The sequence below is a fragment of the Psammomys obesus genome, unplaced genomic scaffold, assembly GCF_907164565.1.
Source record: "Psammomys obesus unplaced genomic scaffold, mPsaObe1.curated_primary_1811, whole genome shotgun sequence".
NCBI classification, from domain to species: domain Eukaryota; kingdom Metazoa; phylum Chordata; class Mammalia; order Rodentia; family Muridae; genus Psammomys; species Psammomys obesus.
Genome location: NW_026586173.1, coordinates 13,329,645 through 13,356,212, shown reverse-complemented (window position 1 = coordinate 13,356,212; position 26,568 = coordinate 13,329,645). Strand labels below are relative to the sequence as shown.

Here is a 26,568-nt window from a genome sequence, read left to right as displayed (position 1 = left end):
GGGTTAGGGTTAGGGTTAGGGTTAGGGTTAGGGTTAGGGTTAGGGTTGGGTATCAAAGCAAAACTTTCTAGACCCAGTGGTTGGGGCCTGGCTGTATCAAAGCAAAACTTTCTAGACCCAGTGGTTGGGGCCTGGCTAGAATCAGCCACAGCCCTGGTGAGGGCACTCACACCACAGCCAACCATTGGCTCTGCAGTGAACTTTTGCAAAATACACACAGACAAAGTGGCTGCCTTTATTGTCACATTGGAAAAAGTACACTTTTTTTTTTTCTGGACTGGGCATCAACTTTGGAGGACAGGGACAGCCAGACCAGAGTTGTTTGGTACTGTTTCAGAATTGCCACAGGAGAGCCAGGAGCAGAATCACCCCTTGGAAATAGCCCAGTTGGCAGAGTGCCTGCTTTGCATGCAGGAAGTCCTGGGCTCCGTCCCCAGCTCTGCGTCCAACAGGGTATGGTGGTGTGGCCTAGCATCCCACCACGTAGCAGAAAGGAAAGTCAGCCGGGCGCACACCTCTAATCCCAGCACTGGGGAGGCAGAGGCAGGTGGATCTCTGTGAGTTCCAGGCCAGCCTGGGCTATGACATGAGACCCACAAACATGAGGAACAAGAAGAACCAAAACCCAAACCTAAAAGTCCCAGACCATCAGACCACTGCAGTCGTGGTCTTTGCTCCCTGGGAGGCCATGGGGGATAAGGGATAAAATGCCAGAGGCTGGGCGCCCCCCCCCCCAGCATTCTCCTGCAGCACAGAGGTGCTCCCCAGGGCTTCAGCAGAGTTTCAACAGGCTCCCACCCCCCTTGGCCATCTGTACAGAAGGCAGCCTCTGTTTGCCAGTGACCCCACATCACCCATCCTTAGAATAATAATAATAATAAAAAAAAAAAAAAACTCCTGGAAGAAGTTCAAATCACCCTTAACTGGAGGAAGAAATGGAGTTTGCGCATTGTTCAATTAAAAAAAAAAAGTTCTTGTTTTCTTACGTTGACTGTGTGCACCCAAGCTCACCAAGACACATGTGGAGGTCAGAGGGTGACTCGAAGGGATCAGTTCTCTTCTACCACCTCCTGGATCCCAGGATCTAACTCGGGTCATCAGGCTCGGTGGCAAGTGACTCAAGACGAGCCGTCCCGCCAGCCAAATGCCCACTTGTAAGAAAACCGCAAGGTAGTTTCCTGGTAGTTGCTACCAGGGGAGCCTCTTATGTCAACAGGAAGCGGAGACCAAGTCCAAGAGCCAGTGAGAGGTGATTTTGAGGATGGGAAATGACAGGAACAGCCTTGGCTAGGAACTGGCTGCTCACCACTATGCAGGAAACTAGCTCAGGAACAATGGACCGCTCAAGACAATCTTTGACAGGCTTTTCTTTTCATGTATGAGACAGTCTCATAGGTCCAGGCTGGCCTCAAACCCCCTGGATAGTCATCAGAGGTGACCCCAAACTCCTGATCCTCCTGCCTCTGCTAGGATGACATCCCTGAGCCACACGCATAGTTTCTGTGAAATCCCTGTTTCCGGGATTTCAACCCAGGACCCTCTGCAACACACCAGGGCAACACCAGCAACAGAGCTAGCTCCAGACACTGCCGGATTATTTGTTGTTGTTTTGAGACAGGGTTTCTGTGTGGAACTCAGCTGTCCTGGAAGGCTGTAAACCAGACTGGCCTCTAACTCAAGAGACCCTGCCCGGCGCTGGGGTCAAAAGTGTGTGCCACCATACCCAGGAGCTTGTTGAATCTTAATTTCAGCTGTTTGGACAATTTAATGATAAAGCAACATTAAAAAACAACAAACTGACTCTCCTCCAAGTGCGCAGACTCCCTCACTTTGCTAACATGACTTACCCACTCCCCTTCACCCACTTTGTACAAACACAGCTTCACCCTGACACCCCAAGGACAGCCACTGGCAGGTGAGAAATGCATTTGACCCTGACCCAGACACTGTGGTTCACCTCTGGGTGGATACTGATCATCTGGTATCATCGGAATCATGAGGTGTCAGAGTTTGGTTGCTGAGTAGGAAGGACCTCCTAGCTGGAGAGAATCCTAGGAGCTAAGTCCCAAGCTTTGCAGAGACGTCAGTCACAACCTGCAGCTCTTCCCCAATTCACTGGAGGGCCGGTTGCTCCCACGAGGTACAAGCAGAAACACTGGGTTGCCCACTGGCGCCTCCTCCCTGTCTTCTCCCCGAACCCCAGTGTCCCCGGGCCCACTGATGATGAGATGATATAGACACCAGGTCTACACAGGAGTCCTCAGATGGAGAAACCCAAATCCTGCTGCCAGAAACTAAGCAGCAAGGACACACCCTCTGCGAGCTGGTTTCTCCACTTCCTTCTCCACACAGGATGTGAGATTTGTAAAGCTCTTGCTTAAAACACCACCAGGCAGACAGATGGGGGCCTGGGCGGGTAGCTCGGTCCCCTGGCTGTGAGGTGAACTGACAGAAAGCTCAATTGCTAAGGGCAACTCCTATCCTGGGGTAGGGCCTGGAATGTTCTACATTTAATTCTGGGAGTGGATTGACTGACCCATGCTAGGTGATGCGGATTCAGGGGAAGCTTGGAAGGCACTTCGGAGAGACTCCAGCGCCAGGGTGCTCTGACTCTGGCCCTTGTATAGCCAGAAATCAGGCTTTCTGGTAGATGCCTGGGAACCAGAGAGTGGACACGGCAGACCTGCCACCTTGGCTGGCCGTCAGTTCACAGGCAAGTTTTAAGGCCAAGCGGGTGGACCTGAGCTATAGAGGCTGCCGGGCCTGAGCTGGATAGCCACCCACACCGGTGACATTCTTCAGTGGACCACACACATGGGAAATGGTTCTGAGGCGGAAGGCACAGAGTGGCCCCTCCATCACCCACGAAAGGCACCTGTGTGGGGTGTCCCAGCCCCTCAGACAGTGCTGAGCAGAGCCCTGGCGTTTGTGGGCTCTGACCAGGACTGTCTGAGCATATGGGCCTGGAGAGAAGTGGAGGTGAAGCTGTACCAGAGGAGGCGGAAGGGGACCGGACGGAAGTGTCCTGAGCTTGGAGATGGCCCCCAAAGCTCCCACCTCGGCTGCAGGCCTTGAAGAGGCAGGAGGGGCCGGGTGTGGGGAGGTCAAGGGCCACACTTAACAGCCGCAGCTGCTAGGCTGGGGGGGTGGGGTATCCCCAGGGGTCGGGCCTTTTCCGTTGCTGCCTGGGCTGGTGCTGGGTTCCAGGGACTCATTCATCTTCTCACAGATGATGTCCACCAGGCGCTCGAACACCTGCTTCACGTTGATACTCTCCTTGGCGCTGGCCTCAAAGAACTCAAAGCCTGGGTGGGCAGAAGGTGCGGAGAGTTGCCACACTCGTGTGGGTCCCAAGGGGCTGGACCTCGAGGGTACAACAGTTCGTACCTGTACTCTGAGCTCTCTCCTGCCTGACCTGCTGTGGGGGGGTGCATGTGTCTGACACAAGATCTCTCAGTGACTTAAGTCATCAGGCTAGCCCATGAGCCCCTTGGGATGGCAAGTGTATACTGCCATGTCTGATGGTTCGAGTGTAGATTCTAGGGTCCGTTCCAGCCTCCTTTGACCTTTCTGAAGTCCTGAGGCAAAGTCTCACTGAGTAGCAATGTTGAAATAATTCATGCAGCCTCCAACTCAGCAAGCCTCCTGCCTCAGCTATCAGAGTGCAGCGATTACAGGCTATGCCATTGTGCCTAGCCAAGTGTCTTCAGGAGACAGAGAGACGACTCGGTGGTAAAGGTGCTTGTTGCCAGGTCTGATGGTTTGAATCTACAAGACCCAAGGACAGACCTCCACAGGTGTGTGCATGTACATGGGCGTGTGTCATACACAGACACTAAATAGCAGGACTAGAGAGATGGCTCAGTGCTTAAGAGCACTGGCTGTTCTTCCAGAGGACCTGGGTTCAATTCCCAGCACCCACATGGCAGCTCACAACTGCCTATAACTCCAGCTTCAGGGGATCTGACTCCCCTCTGACCTCTGAAGCCCTCGGGAGGCTGAGGCAGGCAGACACGAGCAGACGTGGTGCAGACACGTGCAAAGCGATGCACGCTTTTAATCCCAGCCCTCGGGAGGCTGAGGCAGGCAGATCTCTGTGAGTTCAAACCCCGCCTAGTCTACAGAGTTCAAAGACAGCCAGGGCTACACAGAGAAACCGTGTCTCTAAACCTGGCCCCCAATCCCTAAAAAAAAAGGTAAATAAAAATACAGTGTAATTTAAAATAGTGTAATCGGGGCTACGAAGATGATGGCCAGATGGAAAAGTGCTTGCCCTGTAAGAATGAGGACCTGGGTTCAGATCCCAGTCCCCTCCCCCACTCTCCTTCACATGCTTGCAATCCCAGGCCTGCGGAAGTGGAGGCTGATAGATCTTGCTGGCCAGCCAGCCTAGGCCCCTTATGGAGTCTCAGAGAAAGGGTGACACCCAACATCCTCCTGTCTGCACGTGTATGTGCATGCACACACGAACCTAATAAAATTAGGGCATGGTTGCACACCCGTAATCCCTGCACTGGAGAGGCCAAGCAGGAAGGCTGCTGATTTCAGAGTCAGCCTGAGCTACAAACTTAGACCCTCTATCAAAAGAAAAAATTCAAGTGCAATAGGCAACATGCATAAGGCCCTGGGTTTGATTCCCGGCACTGAGTCCAGGCAAGGGAGAGAATCAGTGAGAGCTCAGCCTGCAAAAGCGCATGCTGTTCAAGCCTGACTGACCTGAGGTCAAGCCCTGGGGCACACAGTGGAAGGCAAAAACCTACTCCTGAGGTTGTCCTCTGACCTCCACATGTGCACTGCGGCACACACTTCGCAATAAATAATTTTAAAGGGACATAAAAGTCAAATAAATAAATAAAAATCTTTTTTTGGTTTTCTTTTTAAACTTAAAAAAAAAGATGCATTTGTACAGTATTCTGCCTGCATGTACACATGCATGCCAGAAGACATGCATGTGTGCATCACCATGCATCAGATCTCACCCTAGATGGTCATGTGGTTGCTGGGAACTGAACTCGGGACCTCTGGAAGGAATCTGGTGCTCTTAACCTCTGAGCCATCTCTCCAACCCTTTGTTTGTTTGTTTGTTTGAGGCAAGGTTTCCTGGAACTCACTTGTAGACCAGGCTGGTCTCAAACTCACAGAAATCCGATTACCTCTGCCTCCTGAGTGTTGGGATTAAAGGCATGCACCACCACGACTGATGCCAGAAAGTACTCTTAACTGCTGAGCCATCTCTCCAGCCCTTGTCTATTTAAGAGTGTCTATTCTCCATGGGAGGCTAACCTTCAGCTCATGGAAATTCTGCTGCAAGTTCCTGCAACATTTAGGCATGCTTTAGGATTTAGCTGTGACCGCGGCTAGGCTTGAATCTTTACAGGTAAATGTGGGTTGCAGAGTCTTGCCCACAGAATGAAAACTCAGTCCCTACAACAAATCAGTGCCCTGCATGAAAAGGGGAGCCTGCAGTTCCAGCAACTTGGGAAGTTAAGACAGAAGGATCTTGGGTTCAAAGTTCAGCCTCGGCGACATAGACTGTCCCCAAAACTAAAAAATGTAAAGCCTACGGTGGTAGTGTTGCTCGGTGGTAGAGTGCCTGCTTCATGTGCAGACAGCCCACGGTGCTGGAGTTGCAGGCATGAAGGGGAGGGTGTATTCTATGTATACAGGTGTGGTCGTGTCTGGCCTTTTATGTGGGTGCAGGGGACTCGAACTCAGAGCCTCATGCCTGCACAACAAGAGCATCTTACTCACCCACAAGCCATCTCTCCAGCCCTATCACATGGGTGTTTTTCTTTCTCCCCACACGAGACCCTCTTTTAACCACTGTGGGAATGGGGTTTAAGGGTGAGGATGAGGGTTTGGAGCTGGGAGACACGACCTGTGGCCTTGGTTCGGCACTAACCGAGATCATCAGCGAGCCTCCGGCCGTCCTCAGCAGGCACCACCCGCTCGTCCTCCAAATCGGACTTGTTCCCCACAAGGATCACCTGGGCATTGTCCCAGGAATAGGTTTTTATCTGTGTAGCCCTGTGGAGTTGTAGACATGGCGAGGGAGGTTAGAGATGGGGAAGGGGCAGAACAGAGGCCTACGGCATGTCAGTCGCCGGTCAGTACTCACCAGTCCTGCACGGCGGTGAAGGACTCCTGGTTGGCGATGTCATACATGAGCAGGAAGCCCATGGCTCCTCGGTAGTAGGCCGTGGTGATGGTCCGGTAGCGCTCCTGGCCCGCTGTATCCTGGGCAAACAGCAATGAGTCAGCCAGGGGCCGCCTGCTCCCCACCTGACTCTGCAGGACCCTGAGAGGGACACAGGTCTACTCTAGTGAACCAAGTCTAATGGGAGAAGAGTGGTGTTACCTTCCCAGGCCCCATGTAATGGGGAGCCATGGTCCTGCCCTCAATCCCAGCCTAATGTGAGACACTATAGGCACGCACCAGTTCCCAAGCTGAGAACTCCGTTCACTGACTGAGCTCTGCCCTGGGCGGGCGCCAGTGAGCAGGGCTGCCTCCCATTTCTGAGCCTCCCTAACCTCGTTTCCAAGAACCAGTGTACTAGTGGCCTGAGGCCACCATCTCCATCTGCCACCCTAGCCCCCTTGTCGCCACGATGATATCAACAGCTGGGCTGCGAGCAGGATGTGGCTCTGAACCAGGCAGCCTCCGTGGGAATCCCCGAGATGGTCCCCAGCTTCTCCCTCACCAGCCATCACTGCTTCCAACAGGCACCTTCTGTCCACCTTGTCCCTCCACAGGCCACCCAGGGCAGGGATGTTCCCTCACCCTGCTGGATTTACCTCAGGGCTGAAAGACACCTTCCTGCCCCAAGCTGCCCTATCTCTGCTGGGAACTCTTCCTTCTCCACTGCCCTCCCGGTTCCCTGCACGGCTCCTCAGCCCACCCAGATCTGCAGCTTGATCCTCTTGTCATGTCGATAGACTGTCTTGACCTTGAAGTCGATGCCCACTGTGCTCACGAAGGCAGGGGTGAAGGAGTCGTCCGCGTAGCGGAACAGGAAGGACGTCTTGCCTACACTGCTGTTTCCGATCAAGAGCAGTTTGAACATGTAGTCAAAGTTCTGGTCGGCAGCATCCCTCGGGCTGGCAGGGGGCTCGCTAGCGGATGCCATCCTGGTGGGATCTGCTCGGAGGAGAGACGTCCCGATGTGAAAGGGGAATCTTGAAAGGGTTAGGTGCCAACAACCGAGCCTGTGGGCCTATTTGGGCTCAGGAATTGGTTCTTCCAACATGTGGATCTGGGATTACACTCAGGTCATCAGGCTGGGCAGCAACTGCCTTGTCCTGCAAAACCATCCCTAGACCTAGTTTTATGTGTTTGTTTGTTTCTCTATCTATTTATTTAAGAGGCAAGGTCTCACTGTAGAACCTAGTCTGGTCTCCCGCTCCTGCCTCTACAGCCAAGTGTACGGGGTTGACAGGTATGTAGCTGTACCTTGGGGCTGTGGTTACAGGCGGTCTGCCTGACCTGGGCTCTAAGAATCTAAGCCAGGTCCTCTGAAAGAGCTGCTCTTAACAGCTGAGCCATCACCCCACAACTCCTCCTCCTCTTCTGTTTCATTCTTTTAGAGAAGGTTTCCTGCTGCTCAGGCTAGCCTCAAGCGCTCTCTGTGGTGGAGGAGGACCTCAACACTTCTGGTCCCTGCCTCTGGAGCTGGGCTTACAGGTGTGCATCGCTAGGCTCTTCTTAGCGATTGTTGTTATGTTCTGCTGAGCCCTTCTCCACACCAGCGCTGGCCTCTGAAGAGACACAGCTGTGCACAACACAAACACTCACCTTTTCAGGGGAGCCGCTGTGGAAGGGCTGTGGCCGCTGCTTAATCGGTTCACCAAGGTGAAGCTGAGGGCTGGGATGACTCAGGAGAGCCTGCTCACCTTGAGGTTCCAGCCCCAGCACTCAGTAAACCTGGTGTGCTATGCACACCTGCAACTCCAGCGCCAGGGAGCAGAGACAGAAGCATCAGGACTTCAGGCTTGTCCTGTGCTACCCTGGAGGTTTGGTATCAAACTGGGCTACGTTAAGAACCTGCCTCCAAAAAAAAAAAAAAGCAAAAGTGAGCCTTTATAGTGAAAGGTTCTCATCTCCTGCCTTGAGGCGCAGAAGCCAGGTAACAGGTGAAAATTCAGGGCCATTTGGGGGGGGGGGGTGTTTGTGAGGAAGTCGCACGGGCTGCAGGCTGGACTTTGCCCAGCGAAAGCAGCTGGTATGGCCAGGTGTGAGCTGGAGGAGGGGTGATTGCCAGCTAGACAGAGCACCCTCCATCAGGGCCTGGGTGTTGACTTTAGCTGGTGCCTGCCACTGGGGTGCCTGTCCTCTCTCCTCCAAGTCCACTTAACCCTGTGTCTGTCCCTCTCCCCAAGGGTAAGGGGAATTTCTACAAACACAGCATGGTTTAAAAGGTCCAGAACGGCTCCCAAGTGGGTACCTGCCGTTTTATTTGTCAAAGGGGCCGGGCCTGGCTCCCTCTTGGCCAAAGCTGACTCACCCAAGCCATGGCCCACACAGACAGGAATGGACGTCATCAAATCCAAGGGAACTATCCCAACCACTCAATGATCACAAATCCCACCACCCCATGGCCTGCTGTTCCTATCTGCCCACGCCCCAGCATGCTTCTTCATCCTAATCTAGGCTGCCCTTCCAAGCTCCCCTGGGTTCAGCTTCTCCAGCTGTCTAGAGTCGCTCTCTGAAGCCCAAGCAAAACTATTTCTCAACGGCTTTCGGTGTTTTCTGTTTCTCTGCCCCGTGCATTTCCAAGGAGAACGCAGCCAACCCCACCCTGTGTTCCGGGAGAACGGGTTTGAGGAGGGACCGCAACGCGTCCTCGGGCAGGGCCTCCAGGCTGGCCCCCGCCCCACCACCGCCCCTCTTCAGGGCCGTCTAGGGGTCCCCAGCCCTCAAGGCTGGCATCCGAGCTGTCACTGCACCAGCAGGTGCCTCCCCCATCACCATATGGCACCCTCGCTCGCCCGCGGCTGGGCTCCTGGCCCACCCCGCCACCGCTCGCGGAACCAGCCGGGGGCGGGGAACCCAGAGGAGCCAGGAGCGCCGACTGGGGTGCGGGACCCAGTCTCGCGCGGACCCCTGCTCAACCCTGTCATAGCGCACGCGCGAACCGGCGGGCTGGCCGGCGCGCCCGCTCCTGGGCTCACCTCGGGTCCCGCCTCGCACACAAGGATCCGCCCACGAAGTCGCTGCGGTCCCCACTCGGCCGCGACCCCCGCCCCGCAGCTGCGGCCGCCAGCACCGACACCCGGATCCAGCGCCGGCTCCGCCCAGGCGGAGGGCGAGGCCGCAGCGAGGCGCGGGTGAGGCTAGGAGGGGCGGGGCCGTCCTGAGAGTCGGCGTCGGAGGTGGGCGTGGTCCTGCGGGCGGGGCGCCAGGAGTGGGCGGGGCCTGTCGGGACCCGGGCGCCGCAGGAGTCCCAGCGGAGCGGGCGAGGCCTTGCAGGCGGGGTTGGGGCAGGACTACCCCAAGGGGTGAGGGGGTGGGCGGGGGTCGTGGGGGTGGGGCCTAGTGGTGGAGGGCCCCGGGAGGGAGGGGAGATGGGACCGGAGTCCAGCGAGGGGCCAGGCTGAGCACTGGGCGGGGCATATATGTGGAAGGGCTGTCCCCGAAGGTGGAGCCTCGCCGTAGAGGGAGAGGTCGAGAGCCCGTCGGTTGAGCACGCGGTGGGCGGGCGTAAGAGACGGGGTGGGGAGGGTGTCTGGGGGTGGGCTTGACAGGAGAAGGAGCTGGAGCCCAGAGGAGCGGAAAGCGGCTTTAAGTCCCACTATAGCCTCTGTGGGCATCAGGAGCACTTCGGCAGCTGAGCTCCAATCCCACCTCCCCTTTCTAGGACTGCGACATATTTAACCTCTCTGCCGCGTGGTTCTTAACAAGATTTGTGTAACCATGTTTTGTTTTTGTTTTTTAATTATTTGGGGTTGGGAGGAGGCTAGAGACATGGCTCGGCGGCTAGAAGCACCCGTTCTTGCCTAGGATCTGGGTTTGAGTCTCAGCACCCTCACGGTGGCTCACAACTACCCATAACCAGGATCCTGACCGCATCAAGCAGCAAGAACCCTCGTGGTGCAGACACAAAGGCAGGCAAAACACTCATGTAAACTAAAAGTTTTACATCTAAAAACATTTTCATATATATATTGTTTGTTTTTATTTTTTGAGACAAGGTCTCATTGGGTAGCCGCTTGCCTCAAAGGTCGAGGCATGCAAAACCATGCCCGGGGAAGGAGGCCAAGGTTTCTGAAATAAGCAAGCACTCTGCCCTCCCAGGCCATTTGCTGTTCAGCATTGGGGGCTTCATGAATGTTCAGGCACACTGCCTGTCCAACGTGGGAGGGTTCTAAGCGCCTGGCCCTAAAGGGTGCTGGACTCCATTGCTCAGTACTCTTAAGGGCTCTTGGGAATAAAACGTGCTTTAGAAATAAGGAAAGTGAGGATCAAAGAAAGGCAGATATTTGCCCGAGGCCACACAGCAATATTTGGAACTCAAAATCATAGAGAGGGGCCGTCAAAATGGATGAGTGGGAAAGGTACTTGTCAGTAAGCCTGATAAGGCTGCAGGGGCCAACAGGGTGGATTTGATCCCAGGGACTGACAGTGGTAGAAGGACCAATTCCCACAAGTTGTCTTCTGAACCTACACACACACACACACACACACACACACACACACACTAAATAAACAAATGTAAAAGAAACCAAACAGGGGCTGGAGAGATGGCTCAGAGGTTAAGAGCACTGGCTGTTCTTCCAAAGGTCCTGAATTCAACTCCCGGCAGGCAACCACATGGTGGCTCATAACCATCCGTAGTGAGATCTGCTGCCCTCTTCTGGCCTTCTGGCTCACACTCAGGAAGAATACTGTATAAATAATAAATAAATTCTTAAAAAAAGAAAGAAAGAAAGAAAGAAAGAAAGAGAGAGAGAGAGAGAGAGAGAGAGAGAAAGAAAGAAAGAAAGAAAGAAAAGAAAGAAAGAAAAAGAAACCAAACATATCTAGTCATGGTGGCTTACACGTGTAACCCTAGCCTTTGGGAGATAGAGGAAGGCAGAGGATCAGGAGTTCAAGGTCATTCTCAGGTAAGTAGGAAATTCAAGACCAGCCTGGCTATATGAGACCTCAAAAGGGGCGTGGGGGGGGATGTGCGCGCTCACGAGCACTTGTGTGCCTGGGAGTGCACATACAGACACACACATGCACAGGTGAGATGGAGTGCACCTATACTTGGGAAGCTGAGGCAGGAGGACAGCCATGAATCTGAGGCTGGCCTGGGTCACATAGCAGGTTTCAAGTCAGACTGGCTACGTATTAAGGACCTGTCACAAAACAAAAATACAGAGATTGCTGTGGTGGCTCACATCTGTAATCTTAGCACATGAAAGGCGGAGGCAGGAGGATTGTCATGAGTTTCAGGTCAACTTGGGCCACAGAATTCCAGGTCAGCCTGAGCTAGAGACCCTGCCTCAAAACACAGACACACACACACACAGCAACCAAAACTTCTCTACTCTCCCAGATGCCCATACATGAATTGTGCAGGAGTGCGTTAGTTAGGAATAGCCGAGTCATTCTCAGAAACAAGCAGCCGCATAGTCCAGATCATTCACCTAGGTTCCTGTGTCAGGAAGGATGCTGCAAACTAAGGAGAGATGAAGCCCGCTCTGTCCGGTAAACACTTCCGGTAAAGACACGCCACTTCTGCTCACGTCTCATCAGCCAAAGCTGATGCCCCTTCCCGCTGTGTCGGTAGGATAAGAAACAGGACTGTGCCTGAGACGGGACTCGGCTGTTGCCATAGCAACACATAGTAAGGGCAGTGGTTAGAACCAAGCCAGGCATTCGGCAGGAACTCAGTAAATGGTCATCACTGCAATAGCTCACACTCCCATCTGTCATGCCCCAGGAAAGGGGAACCTTTGGCTGAGTGCCATAGTAGCATGCACATCCATCCATACATGTACACACACACACATCTGGCCTCTCCTGGGGTGGAAAAAATGATCACAACCATCTCCAAAGAAGCATTTATTGCCACAAGGGCCTGTGTTAGAGGCTCTTGAGTCCCAGGGCAAGACTAGCAAGGCAGAACCCATTGCTCAGCAGGCAGCCCAGGTTGCAGAGGGAAGACAGGCCGTGGTAGTGGAAAAATTTCTGGCGGAGAGCACTGTACTTGGGGTCCTTCTCCCGAAGCTGGCGGTAGGGGTCGGGACCCTGGTGTCTGCCGGGCACCTCTGACCCCAGGCCTCGCTCTTTCTCCACGGTCTGCAGGGCCCACATGACGGCAGTGGTGCGGGGCTCCAGCCAGCGGGCATTGATGGTGGCCAGCGTGAGGCTCAGGAGCAGTAGGGCGAGCTGAGGATAGCGACAGGAAGGCAAGGTGAGGGGCCTGAAGGGCTGGCGGGAGGGGCCTAGGAGAGCAGGTGCCTGCCTCCTCACAGCCTAGAGAACTCTCTGCAAACAGCCGGCCTTGAGAAAGTACCCACCCACAGTTTTCTCTTCTGCTCCCTGGGCCCCAGGACACCCTCTGCTCTCCTACAGCTCCCCAAACACCAAAACCTCTTCTTCAAAACAAAACTTGTATTTTTTGTTTTAATGAGAATTCATTCTCGGGTCTCAGTCGCAACGTAAGTATCCTACCACGGAGCTATATACCCAGCCCTCTTTTCACTTCTGTGCATATGTGGTATATGTACTTGTTCATATATGCGCATGTGTGTGTGTGTGTGTGTTTTTGTGGAGGCCAGAAGCCGCCTTTGTTTGGGCTTTCAACCTCCTCCTCAATTTATTGAGTCGACGTGTGTGTGTGTGTGTGTGTGTGTGTGTGTGTGTGTGTGTGTGTGTGATGCCATATAGCGTGTATGTGCAGACTGGAGTACAACTGGAGGGAATCATGTCTCTTCTACCGTGGAGACCCTCAGGGATCCAACTCAGACTGTCATCAGGCTTGGCAAGAGCCTCTGCTTGCTAAACCATCCCCCTGAGTTTTTGAGAGCGGCTCTCCCTGATCCCGGAACTCCCTCACTCAGCCAGGCTGACGCCCACCCCTCCCCGCGTAGGGTAACACCTCTGTGTCTGATGCTTGAATGGCTCCTGGGGATTCCAGCTCAGGTCCTCGTGTCTGAACAGCAGGCGTTCTGCCCAAGTCATCCCCCAGCCTCCTCTCCTTTCACTTGGAGACAAGGTCTCACTACGTTGCCTGCGCTGGAGCAGATGGCACTATACAGCCAAGACTGGCCATACATACGCTGGCAATCCTCCAGCTCAGGCTTCCCAAACAGCTGGAATGACAGGCTTGCCCATCCTCTCTCCCCGAAATCAAGACAGAGAGCACTAGCTGTTCCTTCATTCTCCCTGCCCAAAAGCACACAGCCGAACACAAGCCCATGTCTTCTGTGGTCCTACCTCAGACCCAAGGAGCTGATACTAGGCCAACAGGAAATGAATTAGACACCTGGGGAATACCGTTACCCGGGTATCCCTCTCTGATCTCTAAGATTATTCTTTTGGAGGAAGCATGTTAGACAGCATCTCTGTAGCTCGGGCTGGTGTCAAATTCCCTATGTAACTAACCTTGGCCATATGTAGAACAGGCAGGCCTTGAACTCACAAATTCTTCTTTCTTTGCCTCAAGAATGCTGGGACTAAAGGTCCTAACCACTATACCTGGCTTGTTTTTGTTTGATACAGTCTTGCTATGTGGCCCAGGCTAGCCCAGAACTTGTGCAATCTCCTTGGCTCATCCTCCCACATCCTGGGGTGACAGGTATGTGTGTGTGTGTGTGTGTATGCGTGTGCCTGTGCATGTGTGTGTGTACGCACACATACGCACCACCACACTGGGCTGAGAGATTCCTCTTGAAACACCTGCGAGGCCTCACCTGCCCACTTCTGAAAACTTGAAGAGCAGAGGGAGGGAAGGGAGGGGAAATCTGAGCCGAAAAGATTGCTCTCTACATGTGGCTGAGGGGATTTGTAGGTGGAAGAGGGAAAACCTAAATTCCCAGTCTGTCTGGTTTTTAAGCCGAGAACTGAGGTCGGCACCTCCACTCAGCTGAGTCACTGCAGTTTGGCAGGGGCCCAGCTATTGGGCAGAGAGGAAATAGGAGCCAACAGGGAAGATAAGGCTGGACAGAGGGGACTGCTGGGGGCACCTGAGCAACCGTTCAAGGACACCCAGTGACCAGCTGTGTCTCCACCGGGAATAAGAGGCCGTGTCTTTGTCCCTCGATCTGGCTGTGGGGACACGGAGCAGTAGGACATCCTGAGGTGGAGGCAGGAGAATCACACGTTTGGGCTAGCCTGAGCTATACCTTGGGGGATGCAGAGATGGCTCAGCAGTTAAGGCAGCATACTGCTCTTGCAGAGGAGTGAGTTCAGTTGCTAGCACCCACTTTGGGCAGCTCACAGCTGCCTGTAACTACAGTTCTAGGGGGGTTGTTACCTCTGGCCTCTGAGGGCACCGACACATGTATACACACGCCTACACGCAGACTTGAATGAAGATGATAAAAGCCAAGCAATGGCGGCGCACGCCTTTGGTCCCAGCACTGGGGAGGCAGAGGCAGGCTGATCTCTGAGTGACAGCCAAGGATACATAAAGAAACCCCGTTTCAAAGAAAATAACAAAAATAAATCTTATAAAAAATGTTTCACTGGAGGGTAGCTGAGTTGGTAGGGTACCTGTCTGGCATACGCGGAGCCTTGGGCTTGATTTCCAACACTTCCTAAAACTAGGTGTGGTAGAACATGCCTGTGACTTCAGGAGGCAGGAGGATCAGAAGTTCAAACTCATCTTCCACAAAGACCCTGTCTCAAAACAATGACAGGACAGGACTATCCATGTAGGCCAGGAAGACATGCCTGTGGAGCGCACGCCATGCGTGTGCAAGGCCCTAGGTCTCTCCCCCTGCACTATGAAAAACAGCACCAAATAAGGGAAGATGTAGTCAGTAAAGGGTTTGCTATGCAGGCACGAGGACCGGAGTTCAATCCCTCGACACCCATGTCAAAAAGCCAGCATGGTGGCTCAGTGTCACTGAGTGAGTCATCTCACTGCTGGGGAGACAAAGAGAAAAGGATCCCGGGAGATTGGCAGTCAGCTTGTCTGACCAAATCGGTGAGCTTCAGGTCCAATGAGAGACCTGTCACCAAAAAAATAAATAAGCCAGGTGAGGTGGTGCACGCCTTTAATCCCAGCAGTTGGCAGGCAGAGAGGCAGGTGAGTCTGAGGCCAGCCTGGTCTATATAGTTTCAGAACAGCCAGGGCTGTATAGAGAGACCCTGTCTCAAAAGAACAAAAATAAATAAATAAGCCCCCGATATATGGGGGGCTGGAGAGGGGGCTCAGTGGTTAAGAGCACTGGCTGCTCTTCCAAAAGACCGGGGGTTCAATTCCCAGCACCCACACGGCAGCTAACAACTGTCTGTAACTCCAGTTCCAGGGAGTCTGACACACTCACACACACACACACACACACACACACACACACACACACACAGGCAGAACACCAATGTACATGAACACAATATATGTGTGCGTTTGAGGAGGATGCCTGACATCGACCCCTGGTCTCTACACCTGACTGTGTACATGTGCACGTGTTTGTACACATCCAAACACACACACACACACACACACACACACACACACACACACACACCTAACACGAAGTCTCCGTAAGTGCTCACTGGAGTCTTGGGGACAAATCTTCAGAAGTGTGATCCTCAAGTCTCATACCTGACTGATTTCCCAAAGCGTGAGGTGGATCCAGGCTCTCTGTGGAGCCAAGATGCAGAGGTTGACGAAGGCACACCCCAAGGAGACGTGAAAGTAGATCGGGAAGAGGGTGCCCTGCACGAGCCCAAAGGTGTGCCGAGGCAGGCTCCGGAAAAGCAGGAAGCCTGGGAGACGGAGGGCCACAAACACCGGTTAGGACACTTTCAAATGCCCCCCATTCAGGGCTCACCCTAACAACAGGCAGGAGGGTCCCTACCTGAGGCAAAGGTCACCCACATCTGCATGCCCCAGGCACCAGACAAGACCAGCAAGTGGACCACTTTAATCAGGCTTCCTGGATCCTCACCTTTCTCCATCCTGTGTCCCTGGGGAGGAGGCAGCAGTGACTCAGCTTAACCTTCAACCTTTGCCCCCTAGCTCGGAGGCCCTGGTGCAGAGTGCTTAGGGCCAGCCTCACACTGGTGCAAAGATTTGAGAAAACAGTCTGGAAACAGCAGTTGGAAGACTAAAGCAGCCTCTGGACAGGCTCAGCCTCGGGGCTGGAATTGTGGCTTTGAGGTTGGGGACTTGGTTGGTGTGGGCCTCACATCCCGTAAACATACTTGCAAAACAACAGTTAAGAGCAATATCATAAAAAAAATAATCTCAGCCCGGTGTGGAGGCTCCTACCTGTAAATCCCCAGCACTTGGAAAACTGGGACAGGGGGATTGCCACTTTCCTAGCTCAAGGCTAGAAAGAGACTCCTCCATTCCAAAAAGCATTTAAAAACAGAGACTGGCCCAGTGTAATCCCAACGTACAGGAAGATGCAGGAAAATCACTGAGTTAGAGGACAGCCTGAGAGCCAGCGAGACTATCTCAAAATAAACAAATAAACATCTTCTCAGGCTCCAGCCGGGGTAGTGACTCAGCGGGCATAGCACCTGCCTGCCTCACGTGCAGGAGGCCCTGAGTTCCATGTCCAGTTCTGCAAAGACAGCCCTCATTCCAGCACTGAAGTACAGACAGAAGGGTCAGGAGTTGAAGGCCAACCTGAGATATACGAGGCCTTGTCTCAAAAACAAACAAACCAATTTCTAGAGCAAAAAGATCTCAGGCCCCCCCCTTTAGACCCCAATATCCATTGCACCTTATAGAACCCCAAAAGCCTGTGTCCCAGCAGGTTAAGTTCGGATTCCTAGGTCTTCAGGGATTACCCTGGCTCTGCAGACTGCCAAGAGCCCTCATCCGTAAACCAGAGATATACCAGGGACATTCCAAAGCACCCCCGCGACCCCCCTCTGACCCCACCGTTGGAGCACCCGAGGTCAGGCGTCAGGACCACGAACCCGAAGCCGGGCACCTCCTGTGCGGCTCGCGCTCGCCTGAGACCTCCCAGGTTTTCTTCCGCCCCGCAGGCCTCGCCCCACCTCCCAGACAGCCGAAGCCAATAGGATCACAGATCTAGCTCCTCTGGGCTCGCCCACTTAGGGATTGCTCAGTTGGCTTGCAGAAATCATCTTGCCGTCCCGCCTCTCCGAACTTCATCCAGTCACACCGAAGATGCCCAGGAGCCAATGAGCTCCGTTCCTGCAGGGGCGTGCGCGGGTGTGGCTTAGGGGAAGACCACGCCCTTCTCTGTGACTCCACCTTCGGCCTCTCTTGTGTTTTCCAGTGATGGTGTCCTCAGGGCATCAGAACTTCGCGTCACAGCTGGGGTCTGGCTTCGAGGTCCTTGATGGGAGAGCATGAACAGGTGGTATGTGGTAGGTAGGGTTGGAAAAGGGGGTCGAGAGACTGGCGGAGATTGACAGATCGAGGGGCGGGGCTAATAGCGATGGTCACGCCCCCTCGGTAGGGGCAATCTCCGGAGAAGGGGATGTCAGAAGATTGAATCGAGGTTGTGGGAGGGCAGGCACGGTTGGTGATCTCCCTGTGGTGGAGCTCTGAAATGACTGTCTCCTTTCCCCCTGTAATCTTCCAGGGCATCTGTGGTCCTCAGGTAACATCCTAGAACAAATTCTCCTTTACCGAGTAGTGGACTAAGTCTGTGTAATCAGGACGGCCTAATAAAGTGGATATGATTTTTTTTTCCCCAAACAGATTCTCACTGTGTAGCCCTGGTTGGTCTGGAACTAGCTGTATAGACCAGGCTGGCCTGAAATTCAGGGATCCCCTGAGTGCTTGGGATTAAAAGGGGTGAACCCCCACACCCTGCCCTTTATGTGGTTTTGTTGTTGTTGTTTCAGATTTTAGGATTTTGTTTTATGCATATTCATGTTTTGCCTGTATGTATGACTGTGCGCTGCTTTCATGCCCGGTGCCCGCAGAGGTCAGAAGAGGGCATCAGACCCTGTGGGACTGGAGTTACAGAAGGCTGTGAGCCGCCACATAGGTGCTGGGTACTGTGGAAGAGCAGCAGCTGAACCACCAACTCTGAAGCAGCCTGGCCTCCAGCCCCTGGGGACCTGGCTGCGGCTGCCTCCGGAGCGCTGAATCCCAGCTCCCAGGCGTGGCACTGCTTCATGAGTTCCCTTGTTAAGATAAAACTTTATTTGTTCTTATGTGTGCATGAGGTATGTCTTAAGTGTGCACATGTCATGGCACACATGTGTGGAGTTGGTTCTCTCCGCCCACTTTTAACTTGGTTCCTGGGGACCCAATTCATGTCGTCGGGCTCGGCAGCAAGTCCTTCACTCAGGGAGCCCTCTGTCCGGCCCTTCCAGTCCTTAATGCCTGGTTCTCATAACCCAGCCCCACCTCTGTGTTTGGACTGATCTCTCATCTGGCTCCCGCTTCTGCCAGCACTGAGAAGACTCCTGGGCAGCACCATCTCTGAGGGGTCTCTTTGGGGATACTTGCAGAGGGTTAGGAGGCTGGGGCTGGTTCTCAGTTGGTGGAGCATGTTCCCAGCTTGCAGCTGGTTTCCATCCCTCTGTACAAACCGGATGTGGTGACACACACCTCTCATCCTAGCCCTAGGGAGGTAAAAGCTGGAGGATCAGGAGTTCAAGGTCATCCTTGGCTACGTAATGAATTGGAGGCCAGCCTGGGCTACATGAGACTCTGTCTCAAAATAATAAACAACTAAAAATGAAAGGATTGGGACTTAGGGACTCAGAGCCCTTCCCATCCCCCTGTCTGCAGTGACCCTCTTTTGGCCGGCCTACCCCGAGACCCTGACTACTGTGTATCTCACTTCTGCCTACATCCCTCACTGTCTGTCACATGTTGGCCTGACAACGAGCAGGAGCAGGGCAAGTACCGGTGTTCTTGGAGGGCTCGGTAGACAGGCGGAGGGCTGGGAGGGGCTGGCCGCTGCAAGCCTGCTGTCACTTGTCCCTGAAGGAAAGCTTCTTCCCCCTAGGGTCCTCCTCAGAGAAGGCTTTGGACTGTATGACCCACTTCTCCAGGAGCTTGGAATCTGAGGGTGTGAGCACTGCTTCTGAACAGGCAGCGAGGAAGAGTGTGGGCTGGCCGGCGGAGTGGGACTCAGAACCTCAGCCTCATGAGGGTACAGCCTGCCCCAACTCAGACCAGTACAAGGAGCGTTGTCATGACCAAGACCTTGTGAAGAGGAGTCACAACCCAGCCAAGGTTGCCTCCCTTAGGGAACCCTCACTGAGCTAGGAATGCACTTGCTGTGTGTATCCCTGTGGAGTTCAGGGAAGGGTCCCCTGCACTCCATATATGTATGTGTGTGTGTGTGTGTGTGTGTGTGTGTGTGTATACACACCTCCTCATATATATACATGTGTGTACATATGGGTATGCACATTAGTGCACGATGTCTATGGAGGACAGAAGAGGGCATCAGATCCCCTGGAGCTGGAGTTTTAAGTGGTTGTGGGCCACCCAGCCTGGATGCTGGGAGCCAAACTTCAGTCCCCTGCAAGGGCAGTGCAGTGAGCTCTCTCTTCACACATGAGACGTCTGACTTTGCGAGCTGTTTGCTTGGTGCTCGTTGTTTCTGTATCTCTGTGGTGTCTGATTGGGAGTGTGAGACTCATACTTGCGTCTAAAATTGTGCGTCTGTTGCGTGTATGGCCGAGTGTGTTTGACAACAGCGTGTGGCTGGGGTGGTGCTGGCGGCTACCTTTAATCCCAGCACTCAGGAGGCAGGGACAGCTAGATCTCTGTGAGTTCAAGGCCAGCCTGGTCTACAGAATAAGTCTGAGGACAGCCAGGACTACACAAAGAAACCCTGCCTTGAAACAAAACAGTACAAGCAAGCACAGGTCGTGGTGGGGTGTCCACCATAGACATCACATCACTGGTGTCCTGCGCTCCCAAGGAGAAAGGTCAAATGAGGGCCAGCCTGGCAGCTGCTTCCTCTCGGGGTCAATCCAGAGGCCCACAGATGTGAGATGAGGCACACAAGTGTACTTCTGAGCATGTGCAAATGAGCACCAGGAGGGTAGGGGCAGGACACAGTTTTGCATGATTTGGGATAGCCAGAACTCAGGAGAACCACCTCCGCCCTACCCTCTGAGCTGTGGTAAGGCGAACAATCCAGGAATAAATTATCACTCTCCTCTCCTCTCGCCCAGAAGTGTCTGGAGCCCTGCTCTTCTAAAGTAAAAGGTGAGCGCCTTCTTCCCAGGGAGACTGGGAAGGGAAGACGTTTGGCTGTCATTTATTTATTTATTTATTCATTCATTCATTCACCTCCCGTGCCAGTGTGTGTGCATGCTGAGCATACATTTGAAGGTCAGAGGACAACTAGCCAGAGATGGTTCTCTCCTATCCCGCGGGTCCCTGGGATTAGACTCAGGTCTTTAGACTTGGCAAGTGCCGTTAGCAACAGAGCCACCTCGCAGGCCCACTTTACACGGTCTTCTCCAGTATCCAGGCCCGTGGTCATGAAATGCCTCAAGGGGGTCCCCTGCTCTATACCTGCTTCCCCTTCCCTGACCCCCCATCTCTGTCCTGATCCTACCCCAGCTGTGGCCCACTCTGCCTCTGCCCACAGTTAAGAACAACATGCTTATTCCTGACTCTCAGAAGCTCTTGCGGTGTGAACTGGATTCTCTCAGGTCCCAGCTGCAGGCTCAGACTAAGGTGAGCACCCCCCCCCCCGCCACCTTCTGCACCCCTGTTGGCACCGTCCTCCCACTCCAGGGCCTCACCTCTTGCCCCTCCAGGCTTTCGAGTTCCTGAACCACTCTGTGACCATGCTGGAGAAGGAGAGCTGCCTACAACAGATCAAGATCCAGCAGCTTGAAGGTAAGGACTGGATGGAGGCCTAGCTCTGAGTAAGATTTCGGGGGAGTGAAAATGAGGTCAAAGGTCAAAACAGGGTCAGGGAAGGCTGCAGTCCAAACTAGACTCAGGCCCACATCCATTTCCCAACTTTTGGGGCTGGGCTTCCATTGGTAGAGCACTTGCCTAGCATGAATGAAGTCCTGGGTTCCAGCTTCAGCCTGGAATATAACTGGACCAGGTGATGCATGCCTGTGATCCCAGTGCTAGGGAGATAGAAGCAAGAGGAGTGTTCAAAGTTATCATCTAATTAGGGAGTTGAAAGTCAGCCTAGGCTAGAGATTCTGTCTGGAAGATAGAAGATAAAAACAAGGCCCTGGAGCTGAAGGATGCCTGTCAGTTTAGAGCACCTGCACCCACATGGTGGTTCACAACCATGAATCCTCATGCTTCCAGGGGATAGGACACCCTCTACTGGCCTCCATGGGCACCAGGCAAAACAAAAACAAAACAAAACAACAAAAACATAAAACAAAACAAAAGCCACAGCCAGGCCGGCGTCTTACACCTTTAATCCCAGCAGAGGCAGGGGATCTCTGTGAGTTCAGCCTGGTCTACAAAGTGAGTCCAGGACAGCCAAGGCTACCCAGAGAAACCTCATCTCGAAATATAATAATAATAATAATAAAGGTTAAAATGTTCCAGGGCTGGGGACATAGCTCTGTTATTAAAATGCTTGCCATTCATCTACAGAACTCAGATTTAAACAAACAAACAAACAAACAAACACCCCAAACTGGACTCAGTGGGGCACCTTTAATCCCAGCTCTGCCGGGGTGGGGATAGGAATCCTGGGCTCTCTGGCCAGCCCGGCTACCCTAACCTGCGAGCTTCGGGGTCAGGGAGAGACCCTGTCTCAAAAGATAAGGTGGATAAGAATTGAGGATGAGATGCAGTGTTGACCTTGGGCCTCCCTGCCCCTCCACACATCCGTGTGCCTGTATACCTGAGCACACACAGATGCAAACACGTGAACGTGTACATACATGAAAGACCCCCGCCCCACACAGAAATAAAACCAAGCGTGTCCCGCTCCCTCTACAGAAGCGGTGAGGCCCCTGAGCCGCCAGGGAGAGAAGGGGAGCTGTAAGTGGAGCAAGGAGCAGTGTCGGCAGCAGGAGCTGTACGGGGCCCTGGCCCAGGGCCTGCAGGGGCTGCAGAAGACAATGAAGGAAGGTGAGGAGCTGCAACAGGCCCGGACCACTCGCTGCCTGCAGCTGTTGGCCCAGGAGATCCGGGACAGGTGGGTGTGGGCAGGAGGGCAGTGTGGAGTTTTCAAGCAAGCGGGCCACCAATGAAGGAATTAAACGGAGCTGGGAGTGGAAGATTTGGGGGACACGACATTAGGAACAGGACGCTCAAAGGGGACGAGTGGCTAGAAGCTTTAGGGAGACTGCAAGCTGAAGGTGGGCTGGGGAGGAGGCAGGGGCTCAGAAGACTGAGCGAGGCGGAGAGGCTGGAGAGTGAAAATCACGAGGAGATGACACGGCTAGGAAGATCCAGGTAGGAAGAAAGTAGACTGGAAGGTGAGAGGACGAAGTCTGGGGCTGTGGGCGGAGTCTGGGACTGGGTGGAGCCTCGGGCTGAGAACTGATTCCGAGGCTGTAGGCGGAGGGTCAGGTAGTGGGGGTGGGGACAGGGGAAGGCCTCGGAGGCCTAGGGAATGGGCTAGGAATGTGGGTCTAGGCTCCTCTCTTCCCTTAGCAAGAAGTTCCTGTGGGAGGAACTGGAGCTGGTGCGGGAGGAGGTGACTTTCATCTATCAGAAGCTCCGTGAGTGCCTGGAGGCCCGCAGCCGGGAAGGGGTGGGGCTCCTTTGAGTCCCCGGTTCGCTGAGCGCTCTCCCCCAACAGAAGCCCAGGAGGATGAGATCTCAGAGAACCTCTTGCATATCCAGAAGATGCAGAAAACACAGGTGAAGTGCCGCAAGGTGAGTGGAGAAAACGAGAATACAAATCCCAGCTCTGCCACTTAATGCCGTGCTATCATGGGCCTATCGCTTTGTCTCTCTGGACCTCGATTTGCCTCTCCCTCCGTATTATGGGTGTAATACCCCCCTGATCAGAGAGGTGGTTCACTGAGGGCTCCATGCTTTCAGGACAACCTGGAAGAGAAGTTCTACTCCACGATTACTTTTTTCCATGGTTATTACTTGTGTATCTAATCTCTTGCTCCCCCAACACCCCTCCTGAACCTCAGGTGCTGACCAAGATGAAACAGCAGGTGTATGAGCCGTCTCCATGGCCAGAGAGTGAGGAGGTGCCTGCAGAAGGCAGTGGCTGCTGGAGGGAGGAGCTACAGAAGGAGCTGAGAGACATATGGTGAGGCCAGCTTTCGGGGTGACCTCTGACCCCTCACCCTCCTCTAAGCCGCCTCTCCACCCACTGTGTCTGGAAGCCACTTGGTTCTTAACCTTCCTACTTCTCCTAGGAATCACGCTCTCAGCAGCCTCCCCTGCACTAGCTTGAATTCTGGGGTACCCTGGAGACCGCAGCATCTCCTGGGGCCCCTGTCTCTGTCTCCCCACAGGTCTGCTGTCCACAGCCTGCAGAACTCTATCGACAGTCTCGCCTTGTCCATGGGTACCAGCCCCAGAGCCTCCAGCGTCAGTGGTGAGTGTACTGGGGGATCCTACCTTCAGAGGTACTTCCGAGGCTCAGATAGGCTGGCGTCTTGTTCCAGGGCCGGGCTGGGTAGCTGAGAGAGACTGGCTGAGATTTTGAAGGCCTGTAATCACAGAAATTAGGGGGAAGATGAGAGAGGCCCTCAAGGGCAAGACCAGCCTGGGCGTTTCTTACGTGAGCCACTCGAAATCACATTTAGGATCTGTGAGGTATTTTTGAGATATAATCTCACATAGCTCAGATTAACTTAAACTCACTATTTAGCCAATAATGATCCTCCTGCCTCCGCTTCTGGGATTACAGATGTGTGCTACCGTTTTTGGCTCTATGAGTTTTTTGTTTGTTTTGGTTTTTAAGATTTATCTTATGTTTGTGGGTGTTTTGCATGTATCTGTGCACGACCTGCATTGTGCTGCTTCAGAGTCCAGAAAAAGGCATCAGGTCCTCTGAAACTGGAGTTAACAGAGTATTGGGAGCCACCAGCTGTGTGCTAGGAATTGAACCTGGGTCCTGGGAGAGCAGCCAGCAGTACTTCTAACCCCTGAGCCTCCTCTCCAGACCCCTGAGGGGATCATTTAAAGGATCATTGATATAATTTGGTATTACTTTGGGTCATAAATCTCAAGGGATGCAGAGTCCAAACTCTGAGGTTGCTAGAGGGCCATGTTCAGGATCTGAAGGGCCAGGATGGCATGTCTCTCTCATAGGCCGCAAGGGACAACAGTGCATGAGTTCTCAGTGGCCCTCCTGGGACTCTGATTCTGACTGGGAGAGACCTTTCAGCAAGATTGGATCCTATGCTCCCGGTACACACCCTTCTCAACCCTTCTCCATCCCTTATCTGGCCCAGCCTGCTTGCGATTCCCACCGTGTAGGCCTCGAGGCTGACCCTCTGTCTGGTTATCTGGTCCCTGGCTGGTAACCCTGAGTTCTCCTGGTTCAAACCAGACTGTGACTACCTTCTCTCCCCACAGCTTGAGCAGCTGGGACTGCTTGCCCTGAAGACCCCTCCAGAGAGAAAATAAACTAGCTGAGACCTTCCTCCACTCTGGACTTTTGCATCTGCTGGTTCAGGAGTCTGTGGTCCTCCCCACGCCACCCCCAGATAACTCCTGGGTGTCTCAGAGGGCTCAGAGCCTCAGCACTTTTGAGGATATGTGGGTCTAGATAGGACAGTGAGACAATACTTAGGGGTGTGTTAGTTGAGCATATGATCCCAGCTCTTGGGAGGCAGGTGGGAGTAGGCATGCCAGTTCACAGTTAACAAAGCAAGTATGAAACCAGCCTGAGCTTCGGGAGACTTTTTTTCTCAGAAACACAGTGGACCAGCTAAATGGCTCTGTGGGTGCATTTGCCACCAAGTCTAAAGACCTGAGTCTGATGTCAGGGTCCTCCAACCTATAAATGCATATAAAACATTGCACACACCCCAATAAATGTAATTTTAAAGAAATTTTTTTTTCGGGGCTGGAGAGATGGCTCAGCGGATGAGAGCACTGTCTGTTCCTCCAGAGGTTCTGAGTTCAATTCCCAGCAACCACATGGTGGCTCACAACCATGCTGGGATCCGATGCCTTCTTCTGGCCTGCAGGCATACATGCAGATAGAACACTCACACATAAATAAATTTTTAAAATGAAAAAAAAAAAAAAAGTATTTTTCAAGACAGGGTTTCTCTAGCCCTGGCTGTCATGGAGCTCTATCTGTAGACCAGGCTGGCATTGGATATACAGAGATCTGCTTCTGCCTCTGCCTCCCAAGCACTGGGATTAAAGGCATGTGCCACTGCTGCCCAGCAAATAAGTGTAATTTTAAAAACACAAAATCAGGACAGTGTTTGCCTAGCATGCAGGAAGCCTTGGGTTCCAAGCCCAGGATCTTACAAACCTGATGTGGTGGAACAGGCCTGAAAATGCAGCACTCAAGGAGATGGAAGCAAGAGGATCCAGAGCTCAAGGCCAGCCTTGACTACAAAGAGGACTGAAGACCAGCTTGGGCTGCATGAGACCCTGTGTCAAACACAAAAATAGAACTGGTTGTCCAGTTAGAATCTTCCTTTCTGGATCACGATGCCCAAAGGGGGAGAGGTGTACCGCGGGGTGTCCTTCGAAGAGGCTGAGCTCCCCTCTTCCCTCAGCCTATCCTACCCAGCCCTTCCTCTATCTCCATTCTTTTCCCTTCCAGTCTCTTCCAGTCCTGCCCCGTCTCGTAGAGTTATGCAAATGACGGTTCTATAGCTCCAGCGTGACGTGCTAACAATTTCCCGCCCCACTGTGTTATGCAAATGAAGGCCCCAAGTGGCCCCGCCTGCCTGGTTCTGTAGACCCGCCCTTCTCGGGTTATGCAAATGATGCCCTGTGCCCCCCGCCCCTCTGGGTTATGCAAATAAGGAGCTCTGTGGCTCCACCCCTGCCTTGGCCACGGAGTCTGCGCGCAGCGACAAGCCCGGCGGTCCAGACTTCATCTCGTTGTCCGCCTGCCTGACCAGCCGTCTGTCTGACTGTTCTGCGGCACCGGGATCATCTAGACGGAGCGAGGGTTCAGGCGGCGGCGGCCTAGACAGGGTGAGGGAGGAGCGTGGGCGCCCATCTTCCCAGCCCGGGGGCTGCTGGATCCGGATACGCAGGTCCAGACCGGGGACATGGGTCCTTCCCATCCGTTCCCTGCGGGTCCATTGCAGGGGGTGGGGGGAAGGGGATGGCTAGGGGGAGGGGCGGCGGCGATCTCGGGCTTTAGATGGGGATGGGGGAGGGGACAACCCCCCACCCGGGGCCTCAAGAGCCTGGCCACAGTGCTGCGAGGGTGGCTGCCCCAGGTTAGTGTGTGATTGATTGTGTAACTGGTTGTGTGGCTGTCTGGCTGTGATGGGTTCGGTGGGTTCGGGTGTGTCCGCAGATGTGTGTGTGTGTGTGTGTGTGTGTGTGTGTGTGTGTGTGTGTGTGTGTG

At 53.7% G+C, this 26,568-nt stretch overlaps 4 protein-coding genes across 8 annotated transcripts in view; 2 read left to right on the top strand and 2 right to left on the bottom strand.

Moving 5' to 3' along the window:
* Positions 1-215: 215 nt before the first annotated feature.
* Rab3d (RAB3D, member RAS oncogene family) lies at positions 216-9,286 on the bottom strand. Of its 2 annotated transcripts, XM_055601469.1 has the most exons (6): positions 9,169-9,286; positions 7,793-8,041; positions 6,900-7,138; positions 6,119-6,237; positions 5,903-6,027; positions 216-3,305 (listed from the first exon to the last, which is right to left on the bottom strand). In XM_055601469.1, the coding sequence occupies exons 3-6, from the start codon at positions 7,125-7,127 to the stop codon at positions 3,118-3,120; spliced, it is 660 nt and encodes a 219-aa protein (XP_055457444.1). In that variant the 5' UTR covers positions 7,128-7,138; positions 7,793-8,041; positions 9,169-9,286; the 3' UTR covers positions 216-3,117. The 2 variants fall into 2 exon arrangements, with proteins under 2 accessions (XP_055457444.1, XP_055457445.1); XM_055601470.1 differs by lacking the exon at positions 7,793-8,041.
* Positions 9,287-12,033: 2,747 nt separating this feature from the next.
* Tmem205 (transmembrane protein 205) lies at positions 12,034-17,300 on the bottom strand. The gene is given in 5 exon segments (XM_055601235.1): positions 12,034-12,373; positions 15,759-15,922; positions 16,015-16,123; positions 17,087-17,176; positions 17,178-17,300. Coding segments are annotated over 5 exon segments (777 nt in total). The 5' UTR covers positions 17,286-17,300; the 3' UTR covers positions 12,034-12,067.
* A 59-nt stretch (positions 17,301-17,359) lies between these two features.
* On the top strand, positions 17,360-24,668 carry Ccdc159 (coiled-coil domain containing 159). Of its 4 annotated transcripts, none has more exons than XM_055601232.1 (13): positions 17,360-17,496; positions 18,885-18,994; positions 19,105-19,334; positions 20,291-20,321; positions 20,710-20,798; positions 20,882-20,963; positions 22,044-22,242; positions 22,704-22,771; positions 22,852-22,928; positions 23,198-23,319; positions 23,528-23,610; positions 24,330-24,428; positions 24,597-24,668. In XM_055601232.1, the coding sequence occupies exons 1-13, from the start codon at positions 17,486-17,488 to the stop codon at positions 24,599-24,601; spliced, it is 1,206 nt and encodes a 401-aa protein (XP_055457207.1). In that variant the 5' UTR covers positions 17,360-17,485; the 3' UTR covers positions 24,602-24,668. The 4 variants fall into 4 exon arrangements, with proteins under 4 accessions (XP_055457207.1, XP_055457206.1, XP_055457208.1 ...); XM_055601231.1 differs by having other exon boundaries at positions 20,288-20,321; XM_055601233.1 differs by having other exon boundaries at positions 17,360-17,503; positions 20,288-20,321.
* A 68-nt stretch (positions 24,669-24,736) lies between these two features.
* Positions 24,737-26,568, top strand: part of Plppr2 (phospholipid phosphatase related 2) — an 8,552-nt gene continuing 6,720 nt past the window's right edge. Inside the window, exon 1 of the mRNA XM_055601257.1 lies at positions 24,737-26,186. The gene's annotated coding sequence lies outside the window, so the exon portion shown is untranslated. The remainder of the gene's footprint in view (positions 26,187-26,568) is intronic.